The sequence below is a fragment of the Bos indicus x Bos taurus genome, chromosome 10 (assembly GCF_003369695.1).
Source record: "Bos indicus x Bos taurus breed Angus x Brahman F1 hybrid chromosome 10, Bos_hybrid_MaternalHap_v2.0, whole genome shotgun sequence".
NCBI lineage: Eukaryota > Metazoa > Chordata > Mammalia > Artiodactyla > Bovidae > Bos > Bos indicus x Bos taurus.
Window position 1 is genome coordinate 52,063,335 of NC_040085.1, and position 15,565 is coordinate 52,078,899.

Sequence of the window (15,565 nt, forward strand, 5' to 3'; positions counted from 1 at the left end):
CCATATCTGTCTCAACAGCATCCTTATTGTGCACTATTGAACATGTTCACTAAATGTCATAATGGGCAGTTGGTGTGGTCAAGAACCATCTTTTTTTTTTATTTTTTATTTTTTAATTTTTAAACTTTACATAATTGTATTAGTTTTGCCAAATATCAAAATTAATCCGCCACAGGTATACATGTGTTCGCCTGAACCCTCCTCCCTCCTCCCTCCCCATACCATCCCTCTGGGTCGTCTCAGTGCACCAGCCCCAAGCATCCAGTATCGTGCATCGAACCTGGACTGGCATCTCGTTACATACATGATATTTTACATGTTTCAATGTCATTCTCCCAAATCTTCCCACCCTCTCCCTCTCCCACACAGTCCATAAGACTGTTCTATACATCAGTGTCTCTTTTGCTGTCTCGTACACAGGGTTATTGCTACCATCTTTCTAAATTCCATATATATGCGTTAGTATACTATATTGGTGTTTTTCCTTCTGGCTTACTTCACTCTGTATAATAGGCTCCAGTTTCATCCACCTCATTAGAACTGATTAAAATGTATTCTTTTTAATGGCTGAGTAATACTCCATTGTGTATATGTACCACAGCTTGCTTATCCATTCATCTGCTGATGGACATCTAGGTTGCTTCCGTGTCCTGGCTATTATAAACAGTGCTGCGATGAACATTGGGGTACACGTGTCTCTTTCCCTTCTGGTTTCCTCAGTGTGTATGCCCAGCAGTGGGATTGCTGGATCATAAGGCAGTTCTATTTCCAGTTTTTTAAGGAATCTCCACACTGTTCTCCATAGTGGCTGTACTAGTTTGCATTCCCACCAACAGTGTAAGAGGGTTCCCTTTTCTCCACACCCTCTCCAGCATTTATTATTTGTAGATTTTTGGATCGCAGCTATTCAAGAACCATCTTGTAGAGCAAAGTCCTAAATGGTCAACGCCCCTGGGGAATGACAGAGATGACAGTAGAGCAGCTTGCAGAGGGCTTCCCTGTATGTGCCCTGCCTCTCCCAGCACTCCTCAGCATCCTCAGGAGTGGGGAGTGGGGACCCTTCCCCGGAGGCCTTAGCATGGTGGGAAGCACACGCTGCCTGGTTTCTGGGGAGTTGCAGTGTTGCCACTGGAGGCCCCTGGCAGGGTGTCATCACTGCTGGTCAGCAGGAGGGCTGCATGCCCTGTGCTGAGAGTGGCCACCTCACCTCCTTCGTGACACCCTGAGGCTATTCATGGTGTCCAAAGGGCTGCTAGACTGGGAGTGACAGCAGAATCTTGACAGGAGTATCAGGGCCAATGTCTCCCCACAAAAACACAGAGGATCATAACAGGAAAGAAGACCAGCGCTCGAATGTGCTTTAGAAACCGTCTAGTCCCATCTTCCGCCTCGCCGGGTGGAGAGGGAAACTGAGGTGGATCCGACGGCCAGCCTGTGTGGCCGCACGTATCGCTGGTGTTGGGACCGGGACCAGGGCCCAGGGCTCCCAGGGAAGTAAGGCCACAGAAGTTTTTTAAGTGTGCCTTGGTTGCCTATCTGTGTAGGCAGGAGAATACGGGTGACTCAGACCCCAGCCAGAATCCGAGGACTTTCATGTCCTCTTAGTGCTTCCATTTTACTGGTTCCCTTTTCTCCCTCCACTCCCCCTCCCCACCCTCACCCACACTCCTGCCTGGAATGGTTTAGGACCCACAGGGGACAGAGGCTATCATATACTCACTCGCAAGTAAACAAACTTACACATATAAAAAGTCAAGAGTATGTTTTAAAAATAGCATCTGAGTAAATAAGATGAAGTGTGTGTGTGTGTGTATATATATACACACATACACACACACATATATATCTGAAATGAAATTTGGATAGTCTTTTCAAAGAAAATGAGCCCCAGTATTCATTCAGAACAACAGGGGGAGTATAGCAGTAAGAAAGAAGATGTTAAGGATACTTTTTTGCTCTGTGAGATTTTTCACTCATAGAATATATGATATAAGGTTTGGATGATTATTGGAGAGCTGAGTCTCCTCACCAGTCTCAACCCCTTTGCAACTGGAATGTAATTTGGTAGATGCCTCAGCCATTTTCCTTGTTAAAAGCTGACACTTGTGTAGAAGCGCCCTCATTTGTTCTGAGCACGGTGTGTGCTGTGTTTCAGGAGCACGCAGTCACGATGCCCTGCACGTGGGTGATGGCATGTGCGTACGCCCCATCGGGATGTGCCATTGCATGTGGGTGAGTAGGGGAGACAGCAGCCTTTCATGTGTCCTGTTAGCCATAAAACACTGTTCTATAAACAAAACATACAGATAAGAACTTGTAATTTTTGTTGATTACTTAAGCATTGTGTAATCCTCCTTGAATTTTACCAAGGAAAAAGAAACTGCAGAATGTCTTTCATAATTGATTTTCATTACAGATTGACATTAGTATAAGTTTAAAATCTATTCTCTCTGCTCTCAGATGCTGTTGGCAGGGACCACAAATTTGTGCAGATACTTCGGAAAGCATGTTGGTAATACGTATTCAAAGCCTTGAAAAATTTATGACCATTGATCTAGTGATTCCACGTCTAAGAACTTGTTTGAAAGAAAGAAATATAGAAAAAAAATGAGCAATAACATTTATTGTATTGTTATTTAAAATAAAGCAAAAAAGGGGAAACAATATGCCCACCAAAGGAAATTAAGTGAATGGTGGTACATGAATTGAATGGAATATTATATACTGTTAAAAAGGAGATTCTTAATGACAGTAAGTGAAAAGAGCATCAAGAGTAATAGAAATATTGTGCCTTAATCTGTTTTTCTTGTGCTCAGTTTAACAGAGTTGGCAGTGAGAATTGCAACCACTATAATTCCCTGTCCTTGTGTTAATTCTGGACCATTCAAAGTATTTCTATAGTAGGAGCTCAGCCATATTTAGAGAAGAAGCGTCAGCATAAAGGCTGCAATGAAGTACACCAAAATGCAATTGTAGTTCTCCTGGATGTTGAGACTATGGATGTTTTTCTCTTTGTCACAATTTTGTCTATTTTCAGTTTTTTTTAAGCATATGTTATTTTTATAATCAAGAGAAAAGGGTTTTATTTCAAATATGAAAATACTGGACCTCCAAGCAAAAACTTTGAAGCCTTCTCCAGCCAGGGTCACCCTAGCCATCACTCCCCACATCTTCTCTGTCTAGACCGTTGTTTTAGGGCAACTTCCCACTCTCTCCACTTGCTGAGATCCCTCTGGAGACCCTGCTTATATACATGCATTTCATATTTTCCCACTTTTTAATAACTCAAAAGTATATTGTATCATTTTATAACTGGATGGCAATATTTATGTAAACTGTATATCAATGTACTTCCTAAAAGGATATGAAGGGACAATAAAAGATAAAGGTATAAATATAGATGTGAACACACATGTTTAACACATTTATATACATATGACACAGTTACAAGGTAGGTGTGAAGGAGTTCAGACAGCTCAGCAGTTACACAGCATAACCCCCACTAGACTCTCCTCAACTTCACATAGGCACAGGGTCATGCCCCAAAATTACCATCAGGCTCAGTAATTAACTAGAACTCAGGAAAGTGCTATACTTAACGCTCACAGTTTCATCACAGTGAAAGGATACAAATTAGAACCAGCCAGAGGAGGAGATGCACAGGGCACAGTCCAGGAGGGGTCTAAATGTGGAGCGCCCAGTCATCCCCTCCCTGTGAAGTCACGTGGCCTTCCTTCTTCTTGCATCACACTGCAGGACTTGTGTGCTTCGCATAGCATTACAACTAATCCTAAGTGTGAGTATCCCAACAGAGCTACAGCGATGACCCTGAAGCTTCAGAATAGGAGAACATATTTCACCTCGAGGGTTAGGGAAGCCCAGTCTGGAGCATGCTTGTCCATTGTCACAGCCAAGTGCCAATCGTTCTCACCCACATGATCTATAAACAAGCTTGCCAAGGCCAGTCACTGGTCATAAACTAGCCAGGCCTACACCTGTACCTCCAAGCAATTAGAAAGGCACAGGGCCTCAGAAGAGAGTACCCCTCCCAAATGTCATTCCCCACTAAATAGAAGCAGGGCTCCTTGGAGTCGGTCTGGGCAGGAAGAGAATAAAGCAAGCTGAAGGTGTTTCCTCGTTCCAGGAAGCAAGGGAACATTCAGTCATATCAGTGGAGTCATATCAAATGGAAAACAAGACCCGCTTGAAGGGGCTCCCAGTGTCCAAATTTGGGATAATTTCAGCATATCATGAAATGATGATAGTAATGAATCTTAACACTTTTGACATGCCTTCCTCACTAAGTTTGATCATTTCTGGCCTTTGATTTAGTGAGAGACTTGCGACGGTTCCTTTCACTTAAACACTTGGAGGCCATTGTAGGGTTAATAATTGGCCTAATTTCATTTTTGTTGTGTCTCAGAAAATAGGCAGGCCTGAGGGGAGGAAGAGAGATGGAGGAACAGCTGAGCGGTGGAGCAGTCAGAACACATGCAGCATTTATCGATTAAGTTCACCATTGTAAATGGGCACAGTTTGTGGCATTCCTAAACCATTACAGTAGTAACATCAGAGATCGCTGATCACTATAAAACATGTAATAACAATGAAAAGGTTTGTAATATTGTGAGAATTACCAAAACGTGACACAGAGACATGAAGTGAGCAGATTGCTGTTGGAAAACTTACACTGATAGACTTGCTTGAGGCAGGGTCGCCACAAACCTTCAATTTGTAAAAAATGCAAAATGCAGTAGAACAAGGTATGCTTGTAATCACCAGCAAGTCACCCTTACTGTGGAAAGATCTTGTGGTCCCCACTCTGACCAAGTAATCAAAGTTGGCACCACCAATCTTGGACTGAGAGGCATGGCAAGCCTCCTAAAGTGAAGCAGTAGGAAAGAAATGCACAAAAATGTCACATTTGTGTTATTGCTAGAAATGTTATACTTAAATGTAACATTAATAAAAGTGAAAGTGTTAGTGGCTCTGTCGTGTCCAGCTCTTTGTGTCTCCAAGGACTGTAGCCCACCAGCCTCCTCTGTCCATAGAATTCTCCAGGCAAGAATACTGGAGTGGGTAGCCATTCTGAACACGACAAATCCAGACTGTGTGACATTCTCTAAGACAACTGACCTAATGAAGTCTCTCATTATAAACAGTCAAAAACTGTGTCTGTCCTGCGTTAAAAGATCTTGTTGTTGTTGTTTAGTCGCTCAGTTGTGTCCAACTCTTTGCAACCCCATGGACTGCAGGCCCCCAGGCTCCTCTGTCCCTGGGATTCTCCAGGCAAGAATACTGCAGTGGATTGCCATTTCCTTCTCCATTAAAAAATCTGAAAAAGATATAAAAACAGAATGTAATGTGTAGACCTATTTGGGCTCTGGATCCTTGAGACAGTTGGGAAATTGAATATGGATGGCTTACTACATGGTGTTACGGAATTTTTGTTAGTTTTCTCAGACGTGATAATGAGTTAGTGATTATAAAGGAATGGTCTTATTTTTAGGAGATGTAATTTGCAGACTGAAGTATTTAGATGTAGTATGTCATATCTGCAACTTGCATTCAAATGGTTCAGAATTTGCTCCCACAAATGCAACAAAATGTTAAGTTAGCGAATCCACATGAAGGGATCTGGGAGTTTGTTGTACTACTTTTCTTTCAGTTTTACTATTCATTTTAAAATATTCAAAGTAAAAGTTTAGGGATAGGTTACAACATATAATACCGCCAAAGGAAAACATTTTGAAAGTGTGTGTCAATGAGAAAGTATACACATGTTCTATTGCCCTGTATTAACATTTGACACTTCTGTCTTTCCCTGCTAGTGGTTTGGATAATAAATGTTCTGTGTATCCACTGACGTTCGACAAAAATGAAAACATGGCTGCCAAAAAGAAGTCTGTTGCTATGCACACCAACTACCTGTCGGCCTGCAGCTTCACCAACTCTGACATGCAGGTAAATCAGGGGCCTGCGTGATGGTGGGCCAGCCTGCAGGGGGAGCAAGTTCAGTCGTGGAGAACTAAAGAGGGGGTGCAGGTGAGGAAACTGTTCCAGTGTCCCTCTTTACAGGAGAATGTGTATGCTCCAGCAGTTGGCCCTAAGAGGAAGCTCCTGTTGCTTCTCACTGGTTTTATCTGTACTATAATTTATATATATATATATATATATATATATAATTTTATATAGAAGACTAAGTCACTTTAGTTGACTCTTTGCAACCCTGTGATCATATCCCACCAGACTCCTCTATCCATGGGATTCTCCAGGCAAGAATGCTAGAGTGGGTTGCCATGCCCACCTCCAGGGGATCTTCCAAACCCAGGGTTAAAACCCACATCTACTACATTGGTAGGCGAGTTCTTTACCACTAGTGTCACCTGGAAAGCCCAAGTATAATATATATGTGTGTGTGTGTATATATATATATATTATAATTTTGACCATACCACATGGCTTGCCGAATCTCAGTTCCCCAACAAGGGATTGAACCCAGATCACAATGATGAAAGTGTGGAATCCAAACCACTAGCCCATCAGGGAACTCCTAGTTACATTATTATTTTTAATAAGATCAGAAATGGGTAGAGTCGGGGCTGTTAATTGTTGGTACAGTTGAAATAATTCCCTGCCATATCAAACCTCCTCCTCTAATTGAGTTGGTAGGGGTGGGAGTGGATCAGGGAATCTTCTGGGGTGGTAGAAATTCCTATCTTGAGTGGGAGAAGTGGTCCCAAGGTCCTTCTGGGTGCTGACTTTCAGAGTTGTGTACTTGACACACCTCATTGTACCTATATTAGACTTCTGTTTTAACAAATGTGAAAAAAGAAGGCTTCATATAGAAAATCTGTACCCTACTTTGAATAAGCCACAAAGTGGAGGTAATACATAGGCTCCATTTTCTTTCAGAATCCTAAACATCCTACACTGCCCTTGTCACTTCTCTCCAACAAACCCTCGTAGATGCCACCACCCACATGGCCAGCTACCAGTGGTGGCTGCACAGCGGGGAGGCTGGGAGCCTGGAGCAGGAGTTGGGGGTCATAAACATGCCTTGAGAGGCTGCCTTGGAGGACTGTGTTGCCAGTGAGGTGTGAGGGGAGCACTGTGGGAGGCAGGCAGCCTGAGAGGTAGGAGGGTAGGTTACGTGCCCTGCATGGCGGAGCTGACCCTACAGACGGTGGGCGGCCATTGCAGGGGCTGGGGCAGGTTGGGTTTATTTGAAGGAGGAGATTGTCTGAGTCAGACTAAAGCCCGTTCTGGTTTCAGCTGACTGATGTCAGGAGGCGGGCCAGTAAGGGCAGTGGCCGGGAGACCTGTGATGGGGAACTGTTCGGTTGCCGTCTGGGGGCCGTGTTCTGACTGGGAGGGCAGTGTTTGCCCCTGTTGTTCGCCACCAGGAGTCTCGCGTGTCTGTGCAGTAGGGGGCACGGTAGCCCTGGCTGCTGCCGTGGCCATTCCTCACGTCTTTGGGTGTGAGGAGCAGCCAAAGCAACAGAAGATGTTCTAAACCAGGTTTTATTATCCTGTGTTTCGTTTTTCTCACCTACAGGTGAGAATGGTAGTATATTCCTCCCTCATGAGGTTTTCTGAGGGTTAAATGAGATGATTCATGTAAAATACTTGGTGGTGTTGCTTAGTAACTAAATTGTGTCTGACTCTTTTGCAACCCTATGAACTGTAGCCCACCAGGCTCCTCTGTCCGTAGGATTTCCCAGGCAAGAATCCTGCAGTGGGTTGCCATTTCCTTCTCCAGAAGTACTTGGTATAAACCCTGGTAAATATCAATAAATGCTAGCTCTTATTATTTTATTATTAACACAAAGCTTCACAGGTAATTCAGATGCATGGCCTTTGCTGGGTACCACTGAACTCATGAACTAAGCCTCCTTCCAGCCCTGGGATCTAAGGTGAAAAATGAAAACCTCAAAAGGCTGGTATAAGACCTGCAAGTTCTATACAATCCAAAATAAATGAGTGACAGTGGAGTTAGAGGATCTGTTTAGTGCATTTATCATAATGAATGTTTGATTTAAAAATTTTATTTTTACTTATAATGAAGAGCACAAATATTTAAAATATTTTAAAGATTAAGAATTTACTGTTAACTTTTAAAAACTATTCATTTCTTTGATCAAAGAGTATGCCAGGAAAATTTTCCATTAAAGAGCTAGACTGAGGACTTCCCTGGTGGCTCAGACGATAAAGAATCCGCCTGCAATGAAGGAGACCTAGGCTCAATCCCTGGGTCAGGAAGATTCCCTGGAGAAGGGAATGGCAACCTACTCCAGTATTCTTGCCTGGAGAAACCCATGGAAAGAGGAGCCTGGTGGGGTATGGTCCATGGAGTCACAAAGAATCAGACATGACTAAAGTGACTTAGCACAGCACACTCTGTTTCATTAATTTTTTACAAAGCTATTAGTCCTGCTAATAAGTTGTTTAGTTAGTTCAGAGTCTTTATCTCACAGGATCAGGTTATTTCCTGGAGCAAGCAGCTAGTTTATTTTTACTTGGTCTCAGTATTGTCTAATGCAGCACTGGGAAAGTGTGGCTTGCCCTGGAATTGATTAACACGGGGACAGGGAGTTAGATGGGCTTCCTGCCAATCCTGTTAACAGAGCTCCAGGAGAGCAGCGACCAAGGCACAGTCTTTCTGCAACCCTGCCACCTAGTGGAGGGCCTGGACGTGGTTAGCACACAGCAAAGGCCTTGGCCCTGTACGTGTGTGTCCGCACCACTCAGTGGCCCAGGGAGCCTCTGGGTGTGGGGTGCATGCTAATGTCTGGGAAGCTCAGTGGTAGGCTTGGCTGCCTGTGGAACCCGCTGGGGGTTCTGTTCAGCAGGTGTTCACAGAGTGCTTCCTACGTGTCAGGCAGGCAGGTACTGCAGGAAGGCCTCCAGATTTCATCCTCTGCAAGAGGACAGGAATGTAAACAGCTCACGACAGCAAGGGTGTCAAAAATGGACTGTCTTTCTTTCTCAGTACTGGAGAAAGAGTTCTGTGCTAGAGTCCAGATTCAGCAGGGGTGTGTGTGTGTGTATGTGTGAGGAGCCTTCTCTTCCCTGTGGAACTGCAAGCATCTGCTTGGCTTCCCAGAGGGCCTAATGACACCCTTCCTGTCCTTTCCTGCGGCAGATCCTGACGGCGAGCGGTGACGGCACATGTGCCCTGTGGGATGTGGAGAGCGGGCAGTTGCTGCAGAGCTTCCATGGGCATGGGGCCGACGTGCTCTGCCTGGACCTGGCCCCATCAGAAACCGGGAACACCTTCGTGTCTGGGGTAAAGATCCCAGGAAGATCTCTAGGAGCCCCCTGTCCCCCAGGGAGCCTCAGGGTGGCACTTCCTGTCAATTTGTGGGACTAGATGGGACACCCCTGGAGCAGGGCTGAGACTCCTTGGCTGAGTAGCAGAGAGTTGGCATCCAAGAGCAGTAGAGACAGCAGCCAGGACACCAGGCGGCTCAGGTAGAAACAGCAGTGAGGCATAGCTGTGGTGTGATCAGGGCTTTGGCATCAGTGGGACACTCTCCCACCCCACCCCTGCCAGCCTCCAGCCCCTCCAACTCCCAGGCACAGGGAACAGTGTGTCTGAAGGCTCAGAGTCGGCAGGCAGGCCACCATGGCAAAGGAGCACCAGACGAGTTAGGACACCCGGGACCCACCTTTGCTGCCTGACTCCACATTTCATCCTTTGTAAATTGTGCAGAAGGCACAAAAGCACTTGCCCCCCACCTCCGCATATATTCTACTGTATTATGAATAGTAGAGGGAAGAGTTTCCAGTGTGTTATGCAAGTAGGAGAGGCAAGTATTTCTAGGACATCTGGGAATAAGTGTGGAGAACTGAGCTGGCTGACCTGACCCTGGTCCTGTCTCATCTCTGTCAAGAGACAGTGGTGGGAGGGGACAGAGATGCAGACACCATCTAATGATGTTTGCAACTGGAAGACATAAAGGCCCTTTGTTCCAAGCTGCCCACCTCTTGGTTCTGGACCTCAGGTGAGGGTTGTGAAGCCTCTAATTGGCAGGGACACTGATTCTCTTCTTGAATATTTGGCCCCATCTGTGTAAGTTTAATTCCCGTGTCTTTGTATAACTGTATTTATCTCCAATCAACTACACTGTTTTTTCAGATTGTTGATATCATTATAGATCATATTCTCTCTTTCAGAGTATTAAACTTCATGATTTAGGGTCCTCCAAAGATTTGAAGACACTCTGATTCCTTTGTCCGCATTCTCAGTAAAGATGTTGGAGAGTTGAATCCCCATTGCAGGTCTTTCTGAAACATCAGTATGGTACCTCACCCACCCCTTCCTCTGAGTTGAAACCAACAATCTAATTTTAACCCATGTTTCCTTCTGTTTGTCCTTTGAGACTCTAATTATATAGCTCATGCTTAATCACAGACTGCTCTGCAAAAATTTATCAAAATGCTTCTAGAAGCAGGATAGTATGCATAAACTTGGTGTTTTTGATTCTCTGGGTCATGTTAGCTACCCAGAGAGGGTTCATTTTATAGGTGTTGAGGCCGAGACCCAGGGAGGTGACTTGCCTGAGCCACCCAGCTGACTATGGGCAGCCCCCTGACTGGGCTGCTGGGCTGCAGCTGGCCAGGAGCACCTGGCTGTCCACCTGTCTTCAGGCTGCCCCACACACCTGAGGCAAGCCTGGGGGCTCCCACCATACCCACTGTCCACTTGCCCTCCCCTCTGGCCTTATAGAAGCAGAGATAAAGAGGAGGGGGAAACATGAAGAGAAATGCCTAGGAGGAAAGGAAGAAGGAGGCCCTGGAGAACTTGCAGCCATTTAGAAAGATGGCAGAGAAGAAAACATGCTAAAAAGGGTGTCTGGGTACTTTCTTTTGCTCCCCCTACCCTAGGACCTAGCTCTGACCTCCTGAGGTCAGAGGGAAGTGGCCTTAAAGAAAGCTAGTCTTAGAAAAAAAAAAAAAAAGCATGTTGTCAGAGCCCTTTACTAATGGGAACTGAACGATCTCTGTGATATAACCAGAACTCATACCTGTCTGTGGGCAGTCCTTGCAGTAGTCATAACTCGGGGTAACTTTACGTTTGCAGGGATGTGACAAGAAAGCCATGGTGTGGGACATGCGCTCTGGACAGTGCGTGCAGGCCTTTGAAACACACGAATCTGACATCAATAGTGTCCGGTCCGTGAGTAGAATGTTCTCATTGCTTCTCTATTTTCTGCTGTCTCCTAGCCTGGGCTAATGCTTAGCCTCCAGCCTCAATTTACTTTGCTGAGAGAGGCTTTTCCAGCAATAACAGCTGATGTGTGGTGAGACCGAACAATACTCCAGATTTCTTGGAGCATTTCAATGTAATTTCACCAGGAGCAATGGCTATTTCCTGTCTAAAGGAAGTCAGTGTTTTTTGTTCATTCATTCAACCAATATTTATTAAGTACTTATCTGTTGAACATTATTCCAGGAACTGGGAATATTGTTTTAAACAAGATAAAAATTTTCTACTTTCCTATAGGAGACAAATAAGACAAAGCACAGATAAATGTACAGTATACAAAGATACTGATAAGTTCCATTGAAAAGTAAAACAGGGAACTGTGATGGAGATAGGTTATTTCTTTGACTGGTCAGGCATCTCTGAGAAATTGATGTTTAAATTGATACCAGGATAGTGAAGGAGCCAGGCTTTCAAAGAGCTGGGAGGAGGATCAGGGAGATGAGATGCTCAGGGACCTAACAAAAGGCCAGGTGACCACTTGAGGTGGCTAACATGATACAAGTTTTGTCTTTAAAAGATCACTCTGGCTGCTGTATGGAGAATGCATTGTAGGGGAATGAGAATGGAAGTATTATAGCCAGTTAGAAGGCTGTTGTGTGAGTTCCAGATAGAAGTGATGGTGGCTGAAACTAAAGAAGACACAGTGAGGATAGAAATGTCTAGAATTGGGAAGGATTTGAGATTTTACCCTGATTGCAGGCTATCAAGTAAGGCTTCCAGAGTTTCATGGGTGCTGGTAAAAGGCATAAGATTCCTGGGTTAGAGATGAAGGATAGTTGATTACTAATAGTGATGGTGGTAGCTATGCTAGTTATCCAAGCTCCAGTATCACAGGGTGACATGAAAAGGACTAAATGACACCTGCACATTCAAGGGGTTGCATTTCAGGAGGAGAATCCTGAGCTCAGGGAACCTGAATCTGTTATAAGGGACATAAACCCTGATCCATTTGCTAAATCCAGGAGGGTTGGAAGCAGTGCAGGGAGAAGGCAATGGTTGCACATGGATTCTGGAGTTCTGTCTTGGGCTAGCCAAGCTTGAGATGCTATTGTATGACCAAGTGGAGACGTCAAGTAGGTAGCCGGATCTGGGAACTGGATTCCAAGAGAGAGGTCAGGAGTTAACATATACATTTGGAAGATGGCACCATCAGGACAGCATTTAAAGTGTAACCACTGAAGAATCTTCATTATACTTAGAGGAAAGCACTAGACTTATTCCCCTTAAAAGCTAGAACACAGTAAGAATAATTACTTTATTAGTAGAAATGTTAATAAGAATTTTCTAGCTCACTGACCTTAAATGTAGGAAGGGGAAAAAACTATCATTTTTTGCAGATGTGTAGAGAGTACCTAGAAAATCCAAGGAAATAATTTGAGAAATTACTACAGTAAGTGAAGTTATTAAGATACAAGATAGACTATAAAGCTACAAAAATAAATTCCTATATATTCATGAAATAACAGCTTAAAATTGCATATTCTCTCACCCATGCTGTCCCCTCAACCCAGAACCCTCTTCTAATATTCATCAGGTCTCAACTTACAGTACCCTCTCTCCAGAGGCCTGATTATTGAGGAGAGGATGACTGTAACAGTAATCATATCATTAATTGCATTCATTTTATCTGGCCCCATGCCATTTTTTTGTGTGTATACTGTCTTATTCAGTCTTTACAATAGGAAGTGTGCATTATCCTCCTCACTTTTCAGATGAAGAAACTGAGGCTGGGCCAGTCGAAGTCGCTTGCCAAAAGTACCCCCTGTAGTGAGTGGCCAGTGTAGTCCCCTTTCATCCAATTGCAGCGTCTGTGTTTGTAAGCACTGTCTTATCCCTGACCTCTGGCCAAGCCTTTGGAATGGGGTGTGTGATCAAGGGAAAGTAAGGATATAGGCATCTGCCTGTGTTCAGTGTCAGATACAAATAGACATATTGTCTCATTTATCCTCACCAACACTCTGCAAGGCCAGTGTCACTGTCCCCTGTTTACAGAGAAGAAACTAAGGTAGGCCAGTGGGGCCTCCCTGCTGAGCCTCCGTTTCTGGTCTCTGTAATGAGTAGTCCTTGTGTCCCTAGAGTCCGAGGGCCCAGCGTGGGCCGGCCTTCCAAGAGGCTTCTGATGGTCACCCAGGATTGGGAATCACGGCTCTAAGTGCCTTCTCCCCACACTTCCTCTCTGCAGGTACTACCCAAGTGGAGATGCCTTTGCTTCAGGATCAGATGATGCTACGGTATGTTTAAGTCCTCAAGAGCTTTTCCTATTTGAAGGAGAGATATGCTGACTTAATTTTATGTTTCAAAAATAATTGTTTTCCTGATTACAGAACTGATATGACTTCTATAAAGAAAACTTAGGGGGAAAAAACTAAATTTTGTTAATCATTCTATACAAGAAAAATCACAGTTGAGTAAATTCCTTTCTGTCTTTTTAGTTTTTAAACAAATGCTGTTTTATAATTTGCTTTTTGCACTTAGCAATAGATTGTGAACATTTTCTCATGCCAATAAATACTTTCCTACATTATATATTCTTAATGATTGAATAGTTTTCCATATTATGGATATGTCATCATTTACTAACCAATCTTCAATCTGGGGACATTTAGGTTTTTTTTTAGGGTTTTTTTTCCCTGTTAAAAACTCTGCTATAAGCAAGTATTTTTGGTACCTCTCTTATTGTTTCCTTAGGATGAATTCTCATACATAAACTTGATGAGTCAAAAACTGGCCTAATTTTAAGTCTTTTGATACTAGTTGCAAAATAATGTTGACCTGTTTTTCAGTAGGCACAACCTTACTATGCTCTCAAAATAGCAAATATCTTATTAAATAATGAATTTCACCTTAGTTTGCTATTGTGAAAGAAATGACAAGGAATAGACTGAGAGTTTGTTAATAATGAAAATTTAAAACTTCTGTATGCCAAAGAATATTTAACAAAATATAAGGGCATAGATTTTGGGAATTTTAAAAGCTTTCCTTATCCTTTGTAATTTCTTGGAAACAATTCTAAGGATTCCATTCCTTAGCTATTCTGAGAAAATATTAAAGATACGTATAAAGATTTTGATAGCAGAATGATCATGGCTTCCTCATAATTTTATTTATAAAAGAGAAAAATTAGACACAATCAAGACACTTAGCAGAGTATGGCTAAGTAGATTCTGATCTATCCACATGAGGAATATAACAACCACGTTAATCCTATTTTTTGAAGATTATTATTGAAGCAATAATGAAACAGCCACCCCATTTAAATCCACACGTAAAATAGATTAAGACTGGGACTTCCCTGATGGTCCAGTAGCTAAGACTCCGAGCTCCCAATGCAGGGGTCGCAGGTTTGATCCCTGATAAAGGAACTAGATCTCACGTGTTTCAATTAAAGATGCTACATGCCACAATAAAGACTGAAGACCCTGTGCGTGCCACAACTAAGCTGTTGCAGCCAAATAAGTAATTTTTTTAAAGTAGATTAAAACTGAAGGAAATAGCCAGGTGTTAGTAAATATCTCTAGGATTTCCTTCTTTATGCATTTCTGAGATTTTCTGAATTTTCTACAATGAACACATATTCCTTATCAGAAAAAAAGAAGGCTTACATTTTGTTTTTTGTACTAAAGAAATCTGCATTTGCTGTTTCTTCGAGTCTCCAGTGCTTCATGGGGATATAATAAGAATTGGGATTGAGGAAGAAAACACTGAGAGAAAGAGAAAGGTTTTCCCCCTGACCCTCAAACCACACAAGCTACCGGCACCTGCCTGTAGCTCTGTGATCACTGATGCACCAAACAGGACCCAGAAACAAGTGCCTCTTTGTCCTCTTTGTCACCCCAGTGTCGCCTCTATGACCTCCGGGCAGACAGGGAGGTCGCCATCTATTCCAAAGAGAGCATCATCTTTGGAGCTTCCAGCGTGGACTTCTCCCTCAGTGGTAAGGTTTTCCTGGGACTGTGAAACGGGACCTCAGAGAATCCGTCAGGCTTCCCCTCAGCTGAACTTCCTATGGCTCCACCTGCTGAGAGTCTAGCCTGCACTGGTTTTCCTCCAATGCATTTTTGACACCACATTTTGCCCAGCCTGAAGCAGCTTCCCCAGTCCATACATGAAGGCTGGGCCCATCTAACACTCTTCTTCAGAACAATGATATATCAGAACTCCATCTGCTATGCCTTTAGGCATTTCCTCTCCAGCCTTCCATTTCCCCCTTGACACTTGAAAAGGGACTTTTTTCAGAGGTGGAAGGAGTGAAGCGAGAGTCCCCTTCTTGTTGCCCCGAAGCTCACGTCGCCT

The 15,565-nt window shown here is 43.6% G+C and overlaps 1 protein-coding gene across 1 annotated transcript in view; it reads left to right on the plus strand.

Annotated features, from left to right (window-relative positions):
- The window catches only part of GNB5 (G protein subunit beta 5), a 34,221-nt gene that overhangs the window by 14,358 nt on the left and 4,298 nt on the right, over window positions 1-15,565 (plus strand). Inside the window, exons 4-9 of the mRNA XM_027553993.1 lie at window positions 2,156-2,232; window positions 5,832-5,964; window positions 9,146-9,289; window positions 11,087-11,178; window positions 13,455-13,503; window positions 15,110-15,206. Coding sequence (XP_027409794.1) covers window positions 2,156-2,232; window positions 5,832-5,964; window positions 9,146-9,289; window positions 11,087-11,178; window positions 13,455-13,503; window positions 15,110-15,206 — 592 coding nt within the window. The remainder of the gene's footprint in view (window positions 1-2,155; window positions 2,233-5,831; window positions 5,965-9,145; window positions 9,290-11,086; window positions 11,179-13,454; window positions 13,504-15,109; window positions 15,207-15,565) is intronic.